Source organism: Cervus elaphus, chromosome 27 (assembly GCF_910594005.1).
Source record: "Cervus elaphus chromosome 27, mCerEla1.1, whole genome shotgun sequence".
NCBI classification, from domain to species: Eukaryota; Metazoa; Chordata; class Mammalia; order Artiodactyla; family Cervidae; genus Cervus; species Cervus elaphus.
In genome coordinates this window covers 27,221,608-27,241,544 of record NC_057841.1, presented here as the reverse complement: position 1 = coordinate 27,241,544, position 19,937 = coordinate 27,221,608, and the positions used below count along the sequence as shown (strand labels likewise).

Genomic DNA, 19,937 nt, shown 5'->3' with positions numbered 1-19,937 from the left:
TGTGATAAAAGGCAATAGTCCCTCAGTGTAAGAAATTGCAGGTAAAATTATAGTGGCATATCAGCACTTAAATTTTTTTAAAAAATGCATTTTCAAGGGTTTATAACTTGTCCATGAAAATTCATTTTGGACTGAAAATAGCACATGAAAATCCAGAGAAGTCAATTTTGTCTTTCTTAACTGGATTTTAGTAAAAATCTCCTATTTTTTTAGTCTAAGTATTTTCATTAATAAATCATTAGAGATAAGCAGCCTTAAACATATATTTATTTCTCACATTTTTCCAAAAATGTTGACTCTGAGTATACATTTGTTTAGTCCTTATTTTAAGGAAAACCTGAAAGTACTCTCTAGTGCTCTATCCATTTTCCTCTTTCTGTATAACCAGTTTTTTTAAAAAAAACCTTTATTTTACTCAAGGGTAGTTGATTAACAGAGTTGTAACCATTTCTTCTCTATAGCGGTGATTCAGTGTATGTATGTATAATAAATATATACCATACATTCTTTTTATATTCTTTTCCATTATGGATTATCATAGGGTATTGAATATAGCTCCATCCATGTGATATATGGGCTTCCCTGGTGACTCAGTCAGTAAAGAATCCACCTGCAAGGCAGGAGACTGCTTGCACGTAGGAAACCAAAGTTCTATCCCTGGGTCAGGAAGATCCCCTGGAGAAGGAAATGGCAACCCACTCCAGTATTCTTGCCTGGAGAATTCCATGGACAGAGGAGCCTGGCAGGCTACAGTCCATGGGATCGCAAGAGTTGTACACACTTAGCAACTAAACCACCACCATGTGATACAGTAAGACCTTGTTGTTTATCCATCCTGTATATAACGCTTTGCATCTGCTAATGTCAAACTCCCAATCCCTCTCTCTCCTACCCTCTGGCAACCACAAGTCTGTTATCTATGTCTGTGAGTCTCTTTTGTAGATAAGTTCATCTGTGTCGTATTTTAGATTCCACATATAAGTGGTAACATATTGTAAATGTCTGACTTAACGTTTAGGGTGATAATTTCTAGGTCCATCCATGTTGCTGCAAATGATACTATTCCATTGGGTTTTATGACTGATTAGTATTCCATTGTGTTTATGTACCACATCTTCTTTATCTGTTCATCTGTCAATGGACACTTAGGTTGTTTTCACATCTTGGCTATTTTCAACAGTGCTGCTGTGAACATTGGGGGTGCATGTATCTTTCTGAATTACAGTTTTGTCCAGATCTTTGCCCAGGAGTGGGATTATTGCCTTATATGACAATGGTATTTTTATTTTTTTGAGGAATCTTCATGCTGTTTTCCATAGTAGCTGCACCAATTTACATTCTCATCAATAGTGTAGGAGGGTATAACCACTTTTTAATTTATTATTTTTATGTGTGTGTGTTTTAAAAGATAATACCAGACATATATAAGCGTGGTAGTGACTGAACTAAATTGAAAGCATTCTCTCCTTTGCCTCCCAGTTAACAGGGACACATTCTCCTTGAGCAGAATTTGAGTCTCACAGACAATCAGATTTGTAAGAAAAAAAGAGGGATTTAAGAGCTGACAGTTGACAGTAACTTTAGATAATCTTGGGCTTCCCTAGTGGCTCAGCTGGTAAAGAATCCACCTGCAATGCGGGATTGCAACGCAGGACCTGGGTTGGGAAGATTCCCTGGAGAAGGGAATGGCAACCCACTCCAGTACTCTGGCCTGGAGAATTCCATGGACTATATATAGAGTCCATGGGGTCACAAAGAGTCGGATATGACTGAGCGACTTTCACTCACTTTAGATCATCTTAGGTAGAAGAATTTGTGCTTTAATTCTCACAAACACAACTGATGCTTGAAAGTGGTGTTTTGTGTAGAAGACACTAAGGTGATTGTAGGCAATACAACTTGCGCCATTTGATCTAATTTCACAAAACTTGCCTGTAAATGAGGAAAAATGTCAGAGGGAATCTCACATGAGTGCTCCTCATCCCTGGTGAATTGTCCTGAGTAGCCATCCTCAAGAGGAGGAAGGCTCCTTTTCAGTTGCTGCCCTGAGACCTCGGATGTATAGACATATTTAAGCAAAACTAAAAGGCTGTAATCTCCTTTCTCAAAAATTAAAATTGTGGCAGGCTAGTTACCAGCCTTCTTATATCATTACTAGCACTATTACTCAAGCCTGCCAGCATCACAGTCCTCATTGCAGCTTTTAAAACTAGATACAAGACTTTTCTGGTGGTCCAGTGGTTAAGAATCTGCCTGCCAACGCAGAGGACACAGGTTATCCCTAGGCTGGGAAGATTCCACCTGCTGCAGGGCAATTAAGCCCTTGTGCTAGAACTATTGAGTCCACGTGCTACAACTAAGGAAGCCCATGCACCTGGAGCCTGTGCTCCCCAACAAGAGAAGCCACCACAATGAAAAGCCTGGGCCACATAGTAAGAGTAGCCCCTGCTTGCCAGAACTGGAGAGAGCCCGCACACAGCAACAAGGACCCAGTGCAACCATAAATAAACTAATTACATTAAAAAACAGATCAGATACAGATTTAGGACACCCACCCCAGACATACTGATTGGGGATCTCCAGGAGTTGAACCCTGGAATCTGTATTTTTAGATGCTTCTCCATCATGCTGATGTCCAGCAAGATTAACAGCCCTACCTTCCTTGGCTTTTCTGATGAAGGGAGTGTTGGGAGCACGCTTGTCAGTAATGGAAGAAGCCTAAGCAAGTTAGTCACCTCCAAAGAACCTGTCCTTAGTTCTTGTTGCGTGTTGGGCCTGTTCTTTTATCAACTCAGTCTTCATCAAGCCTTGCCTTTGTGCCACACACACACTATGTCAGACAGCCCATGTTGTAAGACCATACAGAGACTTTTCCTCAGTCAGCACATAATCACTGAGCATACTCAGGCTCTAATAGGTTTCTAAGAGCTTTGCAAATATTGTTTCACTTAATCTTCTCAACTGTCCTATAAGGTGGATACCATTATTACTCTTAGTTTAAAAAAAAAAAAAGGTTTAGGAAACTGAGAGGCAGTGAAACTAATTTCCCCAGGTGTACACAGTATGGTTAAGTAATTTGCTCAGTGTCTTAATCCTGCAAATCCTTCTCAGAAAACCTCACACATCTACAATTTTTGGCATGAGATTTGGGGGCTCCGTGGGCTCTCATGAATATCAGGCTAAAGACCCCTGCCCTGGAAGGGGATAGCTACAATGCTGTGAGTAAACACGACTCCCCAGCAGCATCACTGAGTTCTGAATACAAGTTCTTTTATTTCATTGACACTTTCCTTGCTGTAGTTTATCCATAGAGTTTCTGCCCCATTACCTCCCTGGACTTCTTGCTTATCTTTTCTGATCTTTGATTACATACTGGATGACTGATGCATTTTGGACATTTCATTGACTGCCCTTCTAATTTCCTTACTCTGAGATTGCCTATATTCCCTCAGTACAGGAGGGACACTTCCCTCGAATCAGATAATTTTCCGTTGACTGACACCATGTGCCTTCTCGTTGTTCTGAGTTCTCCCAAGAATGTTACTATTGAAACTCACCTTTAGTTAAGATCTGTCTGATTTAGTTTTCTGCTCTTTGTGATCTTTATTTTGGTTCTTACTGGTTTATTCTGCCTTTAATCCAGGGTTGTTGTTCAGTCACTAAGTCGTGTCTGACTCTCTGTGACCTCATGGGCTGCAGCACGCCAGGCTTCCCTGTCCTTCAGCATCTCCTGGAGTTTGCTCAAACTTGTGTCTATTGAGTCAGTGATGCCATCCAGCCATCTCATCCTCTGCCACCCCTTTCTTCTTTTTCCCTCAGTTTTTCCTAGCATCAGGTTCTTTTCTGATGGAATGAGTTAGCTCTTCACATCAGGTGGCCAAAGTATTGGAACTTCAGCTTCAGCATCAGTCCTTCCAGTGAATATTCAGGGTTGATTTCCTTGAGGATTTTTAATACAGTACTGTCTTAAATTTGTTTTAATTACTTATGGAGATGCTATGAATATGCTAACTCAAAATTACAGTATATATATAATAATATCCTTGTGAATCATCTAGCTGAAACTTGGATGCCGGTGGGTAGGTTCTATATGTTCTCTATCTAATCTAGTATCAGTGATATCTCTGCTTGATCTGGCCCCAGGAGACCTTGTAGCTAGCTAATTTTTCTGTTCTAAATTCATCTGTTGTGTAGTTATATTATTCTTTTCTTCTTAGTATAATATAAATTGTGGTTTAATTTGAACCCATCTTAGGGAAAGTTGAAAGAAGAGAGACTAATTATGAAGGAAATACCCTCTATCTTTCTCAGCTTTCTGAATTTTAGTGAAGAAGGCAATGATCAAATACCCAAAAAGCACATTCTTTCTTACTTCCTTTTTATTTTGAGGATTTAATTTAAGTAAAAGGTTGAAGAAGATTTTACTGAGGTATTTTCTTGTTACAGCTCTGTTTCCTCACTCAAATATGTTTCTTCCTCTGGGAATATTCTCTCTCCTGCTCATCCTTGTAATTGCCTGCACTTTAATTTAACTTCATTTAGAACAGCATATTTCCCTACCATCTGATGCTAACATTGTAACTTAGTATGATCGGAAATAGTGATTTACAATATTATCAGTTGTAATTCTGATGAACTTTGTCTTATGACCTGAACATTAGGCTGGGCTCTTTCTTGATATTCGATACTATCTTTTTATGGAATATTTTTACTGTAAGAGATCTAAATGAAAGAACTGAAATGTCTTGCCTCACAGAGATGTAATCTAGCAGAATCAACTTTGATGACCCCAACCATATTTATTATTCTTTAATGAAATGTCCATCATATCTTATGTTAGACATTTAGATACTAAAATAAGGTGATAGACATCTTTTACATTGGGTTAAGAGAACTTAATCTTTGGAAGTCATTTCAGTTATAGAATTTTACAACATATCCATCTTCCATTTATTTTAATTATTTGGTTATGTTGCATCTTTTGAGGATTATGAGATTTTCTACTATAAGGATATATTTCTACTATCTGAGTATAAAAGTTTAGATTTTTTTAATATTCTTTTGCCTTTCAGCCCATATTTTTTTAATCTTTTGTACTATGTAATTTTCTTATTACTAATACTTGGTAAAGTTGATATTTCCTTGCTTATAGAATAACAATCAATACTTTTTTTAAAACCAAAAGTTTATTTTGGGGCTTCCCAGGTGGCTCAGTGGTAAAGAATCTGCCTGCCAAAGCAGGAGCCATAGGAGACACTAATTCAGTCCCTGGGTCAGGAAGATCCCCTGGAGGAGGAAATGGCAACCCACTCCAGTATTCTTACCTGGAGAATCCCATAGACAGAGGAGCCTGGCAGGCTGAAGTCCATGGAGTTTCAAAGAGTCAGATATGACTGAGTGAGCATGCATGCAGAGTTTATTTTAGTTATGATTATAAAAGCAGTCTTCCCACGTGGCTTAATGGTAAAGAATTGCCTGCCAGTGCAGGAGATGCAGGTTCGATCCCTGGGTCAGGAAGATCCTGTGGAGAAGGAAATGACAACCCACTCCAGTATTCTTGCCTGAAGAATACCATGGACAGAGGAGCCTGGCAGGCTGCAGTCTGTGGGGTCACAAAGAGTTGGACACGACTGAGCAATTGAGCACATGAAAGGAGTAGAAAACCTAAGCCATCATAAACTAGTTTACATAGGCTAAGCATGCTGCTTGGTAATAATAAAATTAATTTGATGCATTTACTTCTATGAATGCTATATTTGGTGTATATCCAAGTTGTACCTTTCATGTTTTGTGGTTGAACAATAATTTAGTATTTCTAATTTCTGTTCAGGTTGGGCATGTCAAGAGAGGACTCTGTAAAGCTCACATCTGGACCAAACATTGATGGAGCTGAAAGTAGTTCTTCATGTGGGACCCCTGGCCTTCCCAGTCTTTCTGCACAGACTCCCTTGAAAGAACAACAGCCAAAAAGCATGAAAAGCCCAACTTCTCCAGAGCCTGAATTCTGTGCTATGCTTTGTCCTATGGTAGATGTAGGCAAAGATGTAATGACAGAGTCAGAATCAGAGGACATCTTGATCCCTGAAGAATCCGTGATTCAGGAGGAAATTGCAGAAGAGGTCGAGACCAGCATCTGTGAGTGCCAGGATGAGAATCACAAGACAATACCTGAATTTTCTGAGGAGTTGGAAAGTCCAGTCACCTCTCATGAAGAGCCACAGATAGCACCTCCTGAAGATCACGTGGAATCTTGTGTTATGATGAATGATGTTTTGGAAACTTTGCCTCCTATCGAAGTTAACGTGGAAGAGAAATCAGAATCTCCCCAGGAAGAGATGTCTGTTGTCATTGATCAGCTGGAAGTCTGTGACTCCCTCATTCCTTCTACTTTATCTATGAGTCATGTTAGTGACACAGAACATAAAGAGCCAGAAACTGCACTAGAGACCAACACTCCAAAAATTAAAACAGGGTCATCATCCCTAGAAGGCCGATTTCCAATTGAAGGAATTGCCGTGGATATGGAGTTGCAGAGCGAGCCTGATGAGCAGCTTTCTGAAAACGCCTGCATCTCTGAAACGTCCTTCTCTTCTGAGAGCCCAGAGGGAGCCTGTACCAGTCTGACATCCCCAGGAGGGGAAAACCAGTCCACTTCAGAGGAGTCGTGTACCCCAACCTCCCTTGAGACAACGTTTTGTTCTGAGGTGTCCAGCACTGAAAATGTGGACAAATATAATCAGAGAAATTCCACTGATGAAAATCTTCATGCATCTTTGCTGTCAGAAATCTCTCCAATATCCACCTCACCTGAGACATCAGAAGCATCTTTGATGTCCAATTTGCCTTTGACATCGGAAGCATCCCCAGTGTCAAATTTACCTTTAACATCAGAAACTTCGCCCATGTCTGATTTACCTTTGACATCAGAAACTTCTTCAGTGTCTTCCATGCTTCTCACACCCGAGACCACTTTTATATCCAGTTTGCCACTTCCTTCAGAAACATCTCCAGTTTCCAGTTCTTCCATGAATGAAAGAATGGTGCAGCAACAAAGAAAGTCCACTTCCGTATCTGAAGAACCACCCTCCCCACAGAAAGACGAAGGTTCTGCCCCTGCCAAGCCCTTGGGAGAAGGTGTTACCTCTCAACAGAAGATTCTATCAAATGCTCCTGAACCCATCAAAATGGCTTCTTCTTCAATTGCTCCTGAAGCGTATTCATCAGAAGAATTGCACGGTAACACCCTGAATCAGCAGCCGGGTAAACCACACGTTGAAACTGAGAAATCTTATCCCACTTCGATTCCGGAACTTCCTTCTACAGAAATGATAAAAGTGAAAAATCATAATGTCCTGCAAAGAGCAGAAAAGAAGGGGATGTCTTCACCATTGGACTTACCCGTCTTTTCTGAAGAGACAGAGAGTAAGGGAAATGAGGTCCCATCAGCTAAACTACAGGACAAACAGTACATCTCCTCGGTAGATAAGGCTTCATTTTCAGAAGGCTCTAGAAATAAAATGCATAAGCAGGGGAGCTCACAGAATCGGCTGGAGAACTCACATTCTTCCAAGTTGTCAGAGCCCTCCAAGTCCCCAGATGGGGTAAGAAATGAAAGCAGAGAATCTGAAATATCAAAGAGGAAAACTGCAGAGCATCACGGCTTTGGGATTTGTAAGGAGAAGAGGGCTAGGATAGACGATGACCAGTCATCTGCTGGACGGAACATCTCGTCCAGCAGCCCACCTGAGAAAGAGCCGCCCCCAAGAGAGGAGCCAAGGGTCCCACCTCTCAAGGTATGGTACTCTTTTTTTTTTTTTAAGGAAAAATTCCATAGATAAGCTTTTCCTATTCAGATACTACATTTTTCAAAAATAAATGTCATAGTTTATAATCCAATACTCCCAGCACCAGTCTGATACTAAGTGATTCTTTTTCAGACTGCATTGAGTTCATACAGTAAGTTTAGATACATGTATATATTTAGACCTGGGTATTTAAGGGGAAAAAAAATGAAGAGGGAGAACTGGGCCTGGAGGAGCCCACAGGCCACTCAGATACACGGCCTTTGGGGGACTCCAAGATAGAGGACAGAGATCCGCATAAATTTGAAGGTTAATTCAGCATTCTATAAAAGTTAGCAGAACTAGAGACAGTAGTGATCAAGTCAGAGGCATGCACTCAAGAAATGAAGGTATGTATTATCCCTTCATTCATTTGCCAACAAACATTGAACACCCTACACATCACACTGCCCAGCACAGAGGGCCTGGCTTCTGAAAGACACTCATTAAATATTTCTTGAATAAATAAATGAAATTGCTTTGCAAACCCAGAGGAAAATGCCATAGATATACATGTATACAAATGCTACTATTTTATTTCCAAGATAGTTAGGAAGTATTTGACTTCACAAAATAATAAAGCCTATAGACAGACATTCCTAATTACACTTTTTATTTTGATTCCCAGGTAGATTTTAGCTCTCAGAAAACAAACCTTTTATATAATTGAATCTGCCTAAGTGAACTGAAAATTAAGATTGATTCAAAGAATTATAAACAAACTCAGCCTTTGTTCTTCTTTATGTCTTTTTATTTTATTCTGCTCTGACATCTACTTGTAATAGGGACTCTTAATCTCCCTAAGGTTAACTTTTAAGGGTGTGATTGTAGTTATTCTGTGTAATCAATCATTCCCTATTAAATAAGATTCTAGAGATATAAAAGATGAACATTAAGCTCCCATTAAAACCCTGCTATGCATTTTAATTTATGAAGCAATGGAAAGACAAATATAATAAGCATGCTTCCCCTAGGAAATACTTTTAAGTATAATATATTTAAGTATATACATATATACAAGTATATAATACATTGAAGTATCCTGTTTTTTGTCAAAAGCTGTTTTTCAAAGTGATATATACCTTTATGTAAACAAAGGTGGATTAGTTAGATAAAATAAATTTGTTATTTGTTAGGCTTGATGTTTCTGTTTTTTTAAATGAAGGGCAGTACTTAAAAGGAAAAGCTGAAATCCTTTTCTAAATTTATCTTTCTTTGGAGCCTTTGGATTAGAAGAGAACCAACACATGTTTGAAAATGCGAAATGAGAGCTCAGGAAGATAATTCCACCTTCCAGAGTTCTAAAGGGTAATTCCAAGTTGAAGTGATCTTGTAGTATGTGTCACGTGTTTATAATGTCAACATATGTAAGTGCACAAATGTTAAGAGAGATGTAAGTTTTCTAGGAAAAATCTGTTTTCCAGAGGACAGACTAAAAGCATAGTACATGTCAACAGGAGAGAACAGGGAGCTGAAAGTCTCCATCATGCTCTGGTTCGATGAACCCAGAGCAGCCTATCTCCAGAGGCTCAGTTTTGCATCTGTACATGAAGGGCTTTAACTAGATCACTTCCAGCTCCACAAATCTGTGACTCTGAATATTCTCAGTGGCTGCATGAATTCGGTGATAACTGCATCTCTTGGGCTTCCTTGGTAGCTCAGTGGTAAAGAATAGGCATGCCAAGCAGGAAACACAAGTTTGATCCCTGGATTGGGAAGATCCCTTGGAGGAGGAACTGGCAGCCGACTCCAGTATTCTTGCCTAGAAAATCCCATGGACAGAGCGAATCCTGGCAGGCTACGTTCCATGGGGTTGCAGAGTCAGACATGACTTAGTGATTGAGCACACACATATATGTGTCTCAGTTAGTGTGAGTAAGTGAACAGTGTGTGTTAGGACATGTATGACATTCAGCACACTGTGGATTTCCAAAATAAACTGCCCAACCCATGTTATTTTGGAGGCAGAAAATTAGAGTTGCCCTTGCTTTCAATAAAACATACTGCTAATAACAAAATCCCTTTGGAAGGCAGAGCACTCTCACAAAAACAGTCTCACTCCTTCTTTATAACAGCTCTGTGAAGGAAATAGACCGGAAACAGCCAGACTCATTTTACAGCTGAATTTACAAACTCGTATTGTGTGCTTATTATACGTATAAGGCAGTGTGCTAGGTGGTAAGGGACCACATAAAACCTATAGTCTTTGACTTGGGAGGTTGTTGGAGAAACTGAAGTACACAGCCTGGGATCACAGCTGAGAATTCTAGTCTTGAGCCTTCCTTGGGGCTTTCTCCTTTATGTCAAATTAAGGCCAGTAAATTCAAACAGCGTCAAGGTCCCACTTTTTCATGCCAGCCAGGAAGATAAGTCGAAAGCTTAAAAAGCTTCACCTCATTTGAAGAAGCCTGGGCTTCCTTTCCATTCATATGATGCTTTAATATGTTTGATTTCCATGTCAAATGAAGTCACTGTTTGATGTTTTGTAGATTAAAACAGAGGTTAAAATTTTTAATTTTCACATTCATGCTACGTTTATTGCTGCTTTTTTTTTTAACCCCCAAAAGCACATTCCTGGATTTAGGTGTTGGCCCCTTAAAAGACGCGGTTATTCCCTGCCCTTGCGTTCCCATGGTCCCCTGGGATCATGTGCACCTGCGCCTCTTCCGTGCTCCTTACGCTTACTTTATCTTTTCATTTCCGCCTCCTCCCCCTTCCTGTAGATCCAGCTATCCAAAATCGGGCCACCCTTTATCATCAAGAGCCAACCCGTCTCCAAACCAGAGGCTCGTGCGTCTTCCAGCACCTCCGTCAGTAGTGGGAGGAACACGGGAGCCCGGACCCTGGCAGACATCAAGGCCCGAGCCCAGCAAGCCAGGGCCCAGCGCGAGGCGGCGGCGGCTGCGGCTGTGGCGGCCGCAGCCAGCATCGTCTCAGGTGCCATGGGGAGCCCCGGAGAGGGCGGGAAGGCCCGGACCCTGGCGCACATCAAAGAGCAGACGAAGGCCAAGCTCTTTGCTAAGCATCAAGCGCGAGCCCACCTCTTCCAGAACCCGAAAGAACCCCGGGGGCCTCCCCAGCTTGGCCCAAAGGAAGGGCCTCCAAGCTTAGACGTCGTCTCTCCTGCCCCTGAAACAAAAATTGAAGGCTCACCTGGCGTCATCATTGTTAACCCGAACTGCCGATCTCCCAGCAACAAGGCCGCACACCTCCGGGACACCGCCACGGTTCTCCAGCAGCCTCTCACCCCGGCGAAACTTCCAGAAACCGCCACGGACTTATCTGTGCATAGTTCTGATGAAAACACACCCGTGTCACACTTATCTGAGAAAATGGTTTCATCTACCTCTTCTGAAAATAGCAGTGTGCCCATGCTTTTTAATAAAAATCCCGTCCCCGCGTCTGTCTGCAGCGCCGCTTTGTCAGGAGCAATTAAAGAGCATCCCTTTGTGAGTCCTGTTGATAAATCCTCTGTCCTAATGTCTGTTGACAGTGCAAACGCTACAATTTCTGCTTGTAACATAAGCATGTTAAAAACCATCCAGGGAACGGACACCCCATGCATAGCCATTATACCAAAATGTATGGAGAGCACCTCTCTCCCTGCCCCCTCGGAGGGCGCAGGCTCGGCCAGCCCCCACAATGACCAGCTGGCACTGGTACCCAGCAGCAGTGCTGGCAGCCTCGTCTCTGCTCAGTACACCTCCATGCCAGCTCCCTCGATTGGAAGCAACTTGCCCAACCATCTCTCCACTAGCTCTGTCTTGATGCCCCCAACGGGAATGAACAACAGATACCCTTCTGAGAAGATAGCCATGCCTGGGAGTGAAGAACCGGCCACTGTGCCCATGGGCACCACTGTGAGAGCTGCCCTCGGCTGTAGGGACCCCGTTGCGGTCACTGACGCTCTGGTGGCACGCCCACCCGTGGCAGTGTTTTCTGGAAGCATGCTGACCATCAGCTCTTATGATAGCCCTCCCAAGTTAAGCACCGAAAGCCTGGACAAAACTTTAGGGACTCGGAACAGGGGAGACCCTTCTGGGAAACCTCAGTCAACCCCGGGCGGCTTCACACCTGCAGCCATAAATCGATCCATCCCATGTAAGGTCATCGTGGACCACAGCACTACGCTGACCTCCACCCTGTCTCTGACCGTTTCCCTGGAGAGCGCAGAAGCCGGCTTGGAGCTCCAGACCCGGGCCGGGAGGACGGAGGCAGCCGGGCCACCCGTGGCCTGCCCGCAGGTGTCTGTCATCAGCAGGCCTGAGCCGGTGGCCCCTGAAGGCGGAGATCACGGTTCCAGTTTCATCGCGGCTTCCGCGGCCGAGCAAGACAGTCAGACGATGAAGGCCACTTGTCCGGGTCTTCGCGAAGGACTCCTGGTTGTTCCTGATAAATTAAAAGAGGGGGCTCCCCTGAGTCACAGCTTTGACGAGCAGGCGCGTGGCTCAGCCCCGTTCAAGACTGAAGCTGATACCACCTGTAGCCATCCGTACAACTCCGGCAGCCGGATCTGCTGGAGCGAGGACGGGATGCGGAGCACGGGCCAGCCTCCGCCCAACCACCCGGCTTCCAGCAAACAGAAGGACTATCTGGAGCAGAGCTGTCCCAAGTCCATCAAGACCGAGCACGCCAGCTACTCGCACGTGGCGGAACTTCAGCCCCGGAATCTCATCACAAGCGTCACACTCCCCGTGAAGTCCGAACCTCATGACGTGGACAAGGGCTTCAGGATGGACACTGAAGACTTCCCCGGCGCCGAGCTGCCTGCTCCCACCGCCGAGGCAGCCCCAAGTGCGCAGCCGCCGCAGGCCGTGAAGGCCCCCGCCTCCGGGGCCTTGGAGGAGGCCGTCTCTTTGGCCACAGACAACCTGAAGCGGGTGCCTAGCGCTGGGAGCTCCAGCTGCCGTCTGTCCTCGGTGGAGGCCAACAACCCCCTCGTCACACAGTTACTCCAGGGCAACCTGCCTCTGGAGAAAGTGTTGCCGCAGCCCAGACTGGGAGCCAAGCTGGAGATCAACAGGCTCCCCTTGCCTCTTCCGACTACCTCAGCGGGTAAAGCAGCCCCGGAGAGGAACGTGGTTGAAATGCCCCTCAGCTCGCCCAACCCAGATGGGAAGGGCTACCTGGCCGGAGCCCTGGCACCGCTCCCAATGAGGAAGCGAGAGAACCACCCCAAGAAGAGGGTGGCCAGGACGGTAGGGGAGCACACGCAAGTCAAGTGCGAGCCGGGGAAACTGCTGGCGGACCCCGACGTGAAGGGGGTGCCCTGTGTCCTCGGCTCCGGCCTGAGTCCGCTGGCACACAGCCAGCCGCTGAAGCAGGAGTGGCTGAACAAGCACCCCGCGCAGAGCAGGATTGCTCACAGCCCTGAGGTCAAACAGCAGAAGCGGCTGCTCCCCTCGTGTAGCTTCCAGCAGACCCTGTTTCACGTCGACAAGAATGGGGGCTTCCATCCCGACCCCGGGACCTCGCACAGACAGCAGTTTTACCAAATGCCTCTGACACCCAGGGGCCCCCTTCCTCCTGCAGCCCTGTTACCGGCCTCTGCCAAGACCCCAGCAGGCTGTAACGCCTTCGCCTTCAACAGGCACCTTGAACAGAAGGGACTGGGGGAGGTTGGCCTGTCCCCGGCGCCTCACCAGCTGAGGTTAGCCAACATGGCACCCCCCAACGTGCCCATTAAAGAAGGTGATGACGTCGGGGGGACCCCGCACGGAATGCCGCATAAGGCCTTGGTGCATCTCCCGCCGCCCCCGCCGCCGCCCCCTCCCCCCTTGGCTCTGCCCCCGCCGCCCCCCCCACCGCCGCCACCTCCGCTACCTCCGCCTCATCCTAACCCAGAAGTCCCATCCGAGCAAAAACAACCGCCGGTTACCATGGAAACCACTAAGCGACTCGGTTGGCCACAGTCCACGGGCATATGTAGCAATATAAAATCGGAACCTCTTTCTTTTGAGGAAGGTTTGAGCAGCAGCTGCGAACTGGGCATGAAACAAGTTTCCTACGACCAGAGTGAGATGAAAGAACAGTTGAAGGCCTTTGCTCTGAAAAATGCCGATTTCTCTTCCTATTTGCTTTCCGAGCCGCAGAAGCCTTTCACCCAGTTAGCTGCTCAGAAAATGCAGGTGCAGCAGCAGCAGCAGCTCTGTGGAAACTATCCAACCATCCACTTCGGGAGCACAAGCTTCAGAAGGGCCACGTCTGCCATCGAAAAGTCCATTGGGGTTTTGGGAAGTGGCTCCAGTCCCACCACGGGCCTGCCTGCTCAGAACGCCCAGATGCCTGTTCAGAACTTTGCCGACAGCAGCAACGCAGACGAATTGGAACTGAAATGCTCTTGCCGGCTGAAAGCCATGATTGTGTGCAAAGGCTGCGGGGCCTTCTGCCACGACGACTGCATAGGGCCTTCTAAACTCTGTGTCGCTTGCCTGGTTGTGCGATAAAAGCCGAGTGAAAGGTGCAGTATCCCTTTTCCACTACGGAAAAGCCAAACGGCATCATCAACAACACATTGAGTCACTCCGGGGTCTATCCCGTGCTAATTTATTTTAGTTTGGAACAGAGGCTGTTTTCTCTATCTCATATTGTTTTCTGGCGTTTCTGGGAGAGGCGAGATCGCATCTCAGTCGAGGGGCTCAGCAGCATGTCTTTTGCCTATTCAGTTGCCATTTGCAACTCCTGGAAAATTTCTACGCGTATGTGTGTGTATACAGGTCGCTCCCTCCCAATTTGTTGCTTTAAAAAAAAAAAAAAATGCAGGTGTAGCAAGGAAAAGGACAATGTAATTACTTCATGGTAACCAGAAATGAAGATGTAGAAAGAGATGGGTAATCGCAATTTTGAGGTGGTGATGCATTCTTCTACAGGTAAACCATTCCAGTGAGGGTCCCACAGTTGGCTCCTTTGGATCTGCCTTCACCATAAGTGATGACATTCTATTTGGCAAAGGGAATCTGATTTAAGTGTATGATTCCTTGTATTTACCCATATCACAAGAGATATTAAAGGAGGTATACCATTAATGAACTCCACTGTCCTTATTCCCTTTCTTCCCTTTTGACTCTTTTCGGAGATGGGCAGATTACCTGGATCTGCCTTGGACATGGTACACACATCGTAGTGAAATGTCTTTTCTACCTGAAATTGCAGTGTGGGCCTCTTGCCCAGCAGTCTGGTTCAAGCCTCTTGACACCTGAGACTAAGATCAGTTGGACTACAAAGAGCCATAGGCCCAGAGGATTTCAGAGCTTTGTGCATGGCTTCTAAGAGCAAGTATGAAAAAAGATACCCTAAAATTCAGAGCAAACAAGTAAAATGCTGTGTATGCAAACACACCTAAATGGGTTGATGATGTAAATATTGGTCCATTCTATTCACTCTAATACAGTTACTGGATATTGAGATTGGGGGGAAATAATCATACCCTTTATTGATGACACCATTGCATTCTGACTTCTGACTCTGCAGAGGTTGGCCATTTCTTTTTTAAAGTGTCATTGATGACCAAAGGGACTCTAGAAGGCTGAAGTGTTGACATTTTTCCAAATAAGTTTCTTCCTCATGAGTCACGATCTCTGTAATTGCATTTGACTCTGAACTAGTCCTTTAGAATTGTTCTGGGTGTTCCATGATTTGGCTTCTCCCCACCCTCACGTGAATTCAGTGCATTCTTCACATTTGGGGGAGTGGAACTACTTTTGAAAAAGGGATACTGCATCTTACAACTGTTCTCAGTGTTTAGCCTAGAGCCTGGGTGTTGAGTATTTGAGTTGCATTCCGTGTACTTCGGCCACCCTCATGCCAGAGGACAGCTGTAGTTTCAGCAGGCTCTGTTCCCTAAAGCAAGTTCAAAAGCACATGCACATTCTGGGAAGATGAAAGAACAAAAACCATGTCCATTTTAACTTCATATTACAGAGCACAAAATGGGGAGTACCTTTAACCCACTGGTTGATTGTGACTGTAGAAAATCTGGGTGTGGGTTGAATCTTCTGTATTCAGGGTAAGAATGACAAGTTGTTTTCACAAGGGATCGTCCTAATCAATGTTAACTTTTGACATTCCCTTAAATTACGTCTTAAAAATCGACTGAAATGAGTGGAAATTACATTCCTGGGGATTAAAAAAAAACTTGCAATTTTTTTTATAGTAGTCAACCATGGCATATTTTTTCCTCCATATTTATTACTGTGATGTTGCCAAATTTTAGTAAGTGATAGAGATGTCATTTTTACTAACAAATTGCTGATAGTGAAAGATAACTTAGGAAGAAATCAAAGCAAATAAGGCCTACTTCTGTGGCTGAGATTCAGTGCTTCAGTTGCTGTCACTTTTGTTTTTCACATTAAAATTAGCAGAATTAATGGCTGAGAATATTAGCAATGCACTTAACCAGCCCTTTCCAAGAAAGGCAGCATTAGTTCCAGCGGATCCTTAGTTCACTCTGCACCAGGTGGTTTGAGTGGTATCCTCATCAGTGGGTCTCTATGGTCTGCTTGGCTCTGATGTTGGTTTGGAAGGGCATGCTCACAGAGGGGCACCCCGAAAACATAGACACTTGCATGCCACCTCCTCCTTCCAAACTTAGTTGCTCCTCTCCCAGTGTCAGATACTGTCCACACCAGCAGATTCAACATTACCCTAGTAACTGACACCTTGTTGAAACTCCGGTCTACAAAACCTTTGCACTCTGCATATGAGATACAATTGAGGCTGATATGATACTGAGCTCGTTTTCAGTTCCATCATTGTGGAACATTGCCCGCAAGTTACTCACTGGGAATAAAGAAAAGTGTCCTTCTCTCTTTTCTGATTTCTCACATGGTAAGTTTGGAGAATCAGTTGCTAATCACATGTGGATTCTATCACCCTGTTCCAAAGAGCATAATATTTCTCTGCCCTTGCTCTTTTTTTGCTCTTGTTTAAATTCCCAGTGTTCACATATGGATTATATTACTGAAGAATTAAAGCTTTGTGCTCAAAAGATGGAAAGAAAAATTCACAGGTAAAACATAGGTCAGATATGTTATGAGTGGCCATTTAATATATATACAAAAGCCAGTATATTTGGATTAGGTGAGCAAGTTCTTAGTGTCCTGATTTCCACTGATATCTGCTTATGGGCGAATGGAGTATATTATTTACTACATGTTTACCATGATACAATGTGCAAATTTTTGTGTGTTATCCTGGTGATTGGACACTGTGATACTCATATCAGGAACAGAGCTTGCACATCTATCAAGGATTTTTTATTATTATTTTCACAAAGGTTGTGTTTCCCTAAGTAGCACTTTTGAAACCAGGGACAGAAGAAAACTGCTATTCCCTGATCCCTCTCCTATATGATATACATCTGCCTGAAGTTGTATAAAGACATTTAGGTAGTTAATGGGCATGCTAATATGAACGTTCTCATGCAAGAGTCATTTTCAGAATGAAAATATTTTTCCTTCCCCAAAGTGAGAATAGCAGAAATGTTGGCGACCTGAGCACCATAGTTACATAGACTATTTCCCTGCTAAGGTCTAGTTTGAAGGAAAAAACTTGAAAACAAACCTATGAGGTTGAGCCTGGTTGCTATAAAGACTTTGTGTTTATAGCTGTGTGTTTCTGGGATGAGCTGTGGAAGGTTTAGTTGACTTCTAGAGATTCGAGAGTCTCACTCGTTCAAAATAAACAGACACAAGCTGGTGCGTATGGTGCTTCACAAGGCAGCCGAGAGTAAGAATCCAAGATGCTACAGCCCCATGGCCTTTACAAACACTCGCACAACTTCTAAAGGGGAAATTACTGTGGCCTTGGTTTCCCAGTTCTCCTGGGTCTGGTCAAATCCCAGGTAACAGAAGCTGAAGCCAAGTTAAGGGTCGTATCCGCTCTGTAGTGTGGAGGCCAGCACTGGAGCGGCCTGGAGGGAGTGAGCCCACCAAACACGCAGAGCCCAGTCACTGTCCATGTTTCTAGAGAACAATGTGAAGAGTCCTAGAAAAGGAACTCACCAGACTGTCAGGGGCCGATGTAGCCAAAATGTCACTGAATAGAAACAAAATCTTGTCTTCAGTCCTCATGCTTTGTCACTGTAAAGCTAACAAAAAGCATTTTTACTATAATTTAAAGGAGCTGCTTTTTTTATAGCACATACTATTTCGCTTTGTACTCTCTTTGATAGTTGCAGAATAATTTAGACTGTAGAAAAAACTTTGTTGTATTTGTACTGTTCATGAATGTTTCAAAGAAAGTGCTTTACTTGGTTGCCATAATTTTTCTTGTACTGCTGTATTTTTCCCCCTGGCTTCATGGAAACCTAATCTGACTCATATTTTCAGTACACTTTTTTAACGTGTGTTTGTGTGTATTTTTTTTCCCTTTGGTCAGTATTCTGAATGTTTACATCTGTTTGACATTAGCCATTTAATGCCTTTTTTGAAAGGCGGTATTACTCTTAAAGTGTAACAGCAAAATGTGAATCAACCCAAACATAACATGCATGACAAATACAGATTGGGGGGCAAAGGCCCGGAACGTACACAGACATTTTATATCAGCATACAGCAAAGTCCAACCCTCCTTCAGCCCTCTACCAAAGAATATATTATTCCCACAGGAAAAACTCAGAAAAGGTGTGTAAAATCCTCAGAAGGGGGAGCAGTTGAATCAGTAAGACTGCGACAATTTAATACTGTTATGCTTGCTTTGATACCTGACTAAATGTGACGGAGTGCAACAAGCATTGAAACAATTTTTAGGCAGTGTTTTGTTTAGAATTCAGGGATCATGCATTCTTTAATGGTGCTGTTTGTTTTTTATTTCTTTTCTACAAAGGAAAAAAAAAAGTGTTGCCTAAAAGTGACTGCTCACGATACCATAAGTTAAATGAAATGTTTGTCTTTTCATGTTTCTGTTTTTCCCTTTCTCTAAAGTAATGATTTGGGTTTCAATATTAAAATATTCTGGGAGAAAATAAAGAAATTCAACCTTAAATTATTGTCATTTCTAATTTTTAATATGAATTTTAAATTTTTAATGAAATGAGATGGTTAATATACATACACATAAAATGTACTAATAAATGCATTGAAAATATTACTTAACAAAAAGTTTATAAGGAGAACAAACCATATACTCTTAAATTTTTTACCCTTATTGGTATGGTGAACTTTCAACATACAGTTGTAACTATTAACTACAAAGGTTTCCTCTTTGAAATTAATCATATCTATTATGCTTATTTAAAAATATATTTGAATCTTCTTGTTTTCATACAAATATTGTTAATTCTTTATACCAAAAGACAGGTAAGTCAAACGAATTGTTACTACCATATTTAACTTTAACTTTCAAAATGAATTACCTCTCAAAATTCTTTTTTAAAACAATTGCTGGTTAGTTTTCCTTCTCTCGCATTAAATATTACAGATAGATGGATATGAATAAAATGCTCTGAACCATTGAAACAAAATTGCCTCAGTAGTATTTACATTGGTTAAGGAAATATGCATATCTTTACAGTAAGACGAAGCTGAAAGCATTAAACATAATTAGCTGTTAAATCTCAGTTCAGCTATTTTCCTCTACACAGAAAATGCGGTCTTTAGCCACCAGATGGCGAAAAAGGTTGTTTACTTTTGGAGGACAATAAAAACATGCTTCTTCCTTCTCATGGATTAAATGATTATAGTAATGAAAACACACCTCACTCAGGTAAGGCGGTGGAAGAGAAACACTTGTAATTGACACTAAATCATTTTACTATAATACTGGCACCCTTTTTTGTCCTGTTGTTTCTATTACAATGTTACAGGATGTTTTCTTAATTTTATTTAGCATTGTGGAATTTTTCTTTTATTGTTTTCATTGCATTACTCCCCAGGCATCGTCTGTTCCAAAATTCATCACAGAAAATTGAACCACCAAGCATTCTCTAAGGTGACATTTCTTGAAACTTACCTGATTATGTTTAAATTCATTGATTCTCATAATAGGCATATTAAATAATTTTCATATAAATATTTATTATTAATATATTGTGACCTAATTTGAGTAACAGTTGCTCTTAGGACCTAAAGTACATATTTGTATCTATCATGACCTTAT

General features: G+C 42.9%; 1 protein-coding gene across 17 annotated transcripts in view; it reads left to right on the top strand.

Annotated features, from left to right (window-relative positions):
* ASXL3 (ASXL transcriptional regulator 3) overlaps window positions 1–18,824 on the top strand; it is a 189,979-nt gene extending 171,155 nt beyond the window's left edge. For all 17 annotated transcript variants that reach the window (XM_043889021.1, XM_043889020.1, XM_043889028.1 and 14 more), the window contains 2 exons: window positions 5,831–7,793; window positions 10,565–18,824. In XM_043889021.1, the coding sequence (XP_043744956.1) occupies window positions 5,831–7,793; window positions 10,565–14,287 (5,686 nt within the window). In that variant the 3' untranslated portion in view covers window positions 14,288–18,824. The remainder of the gene's footprint in view (window positions 1–5,830; window positions 7,794–10,564) is intronic.
* Window positions 18,825–19,937: the final 1,113 nt, after the last annotated feature.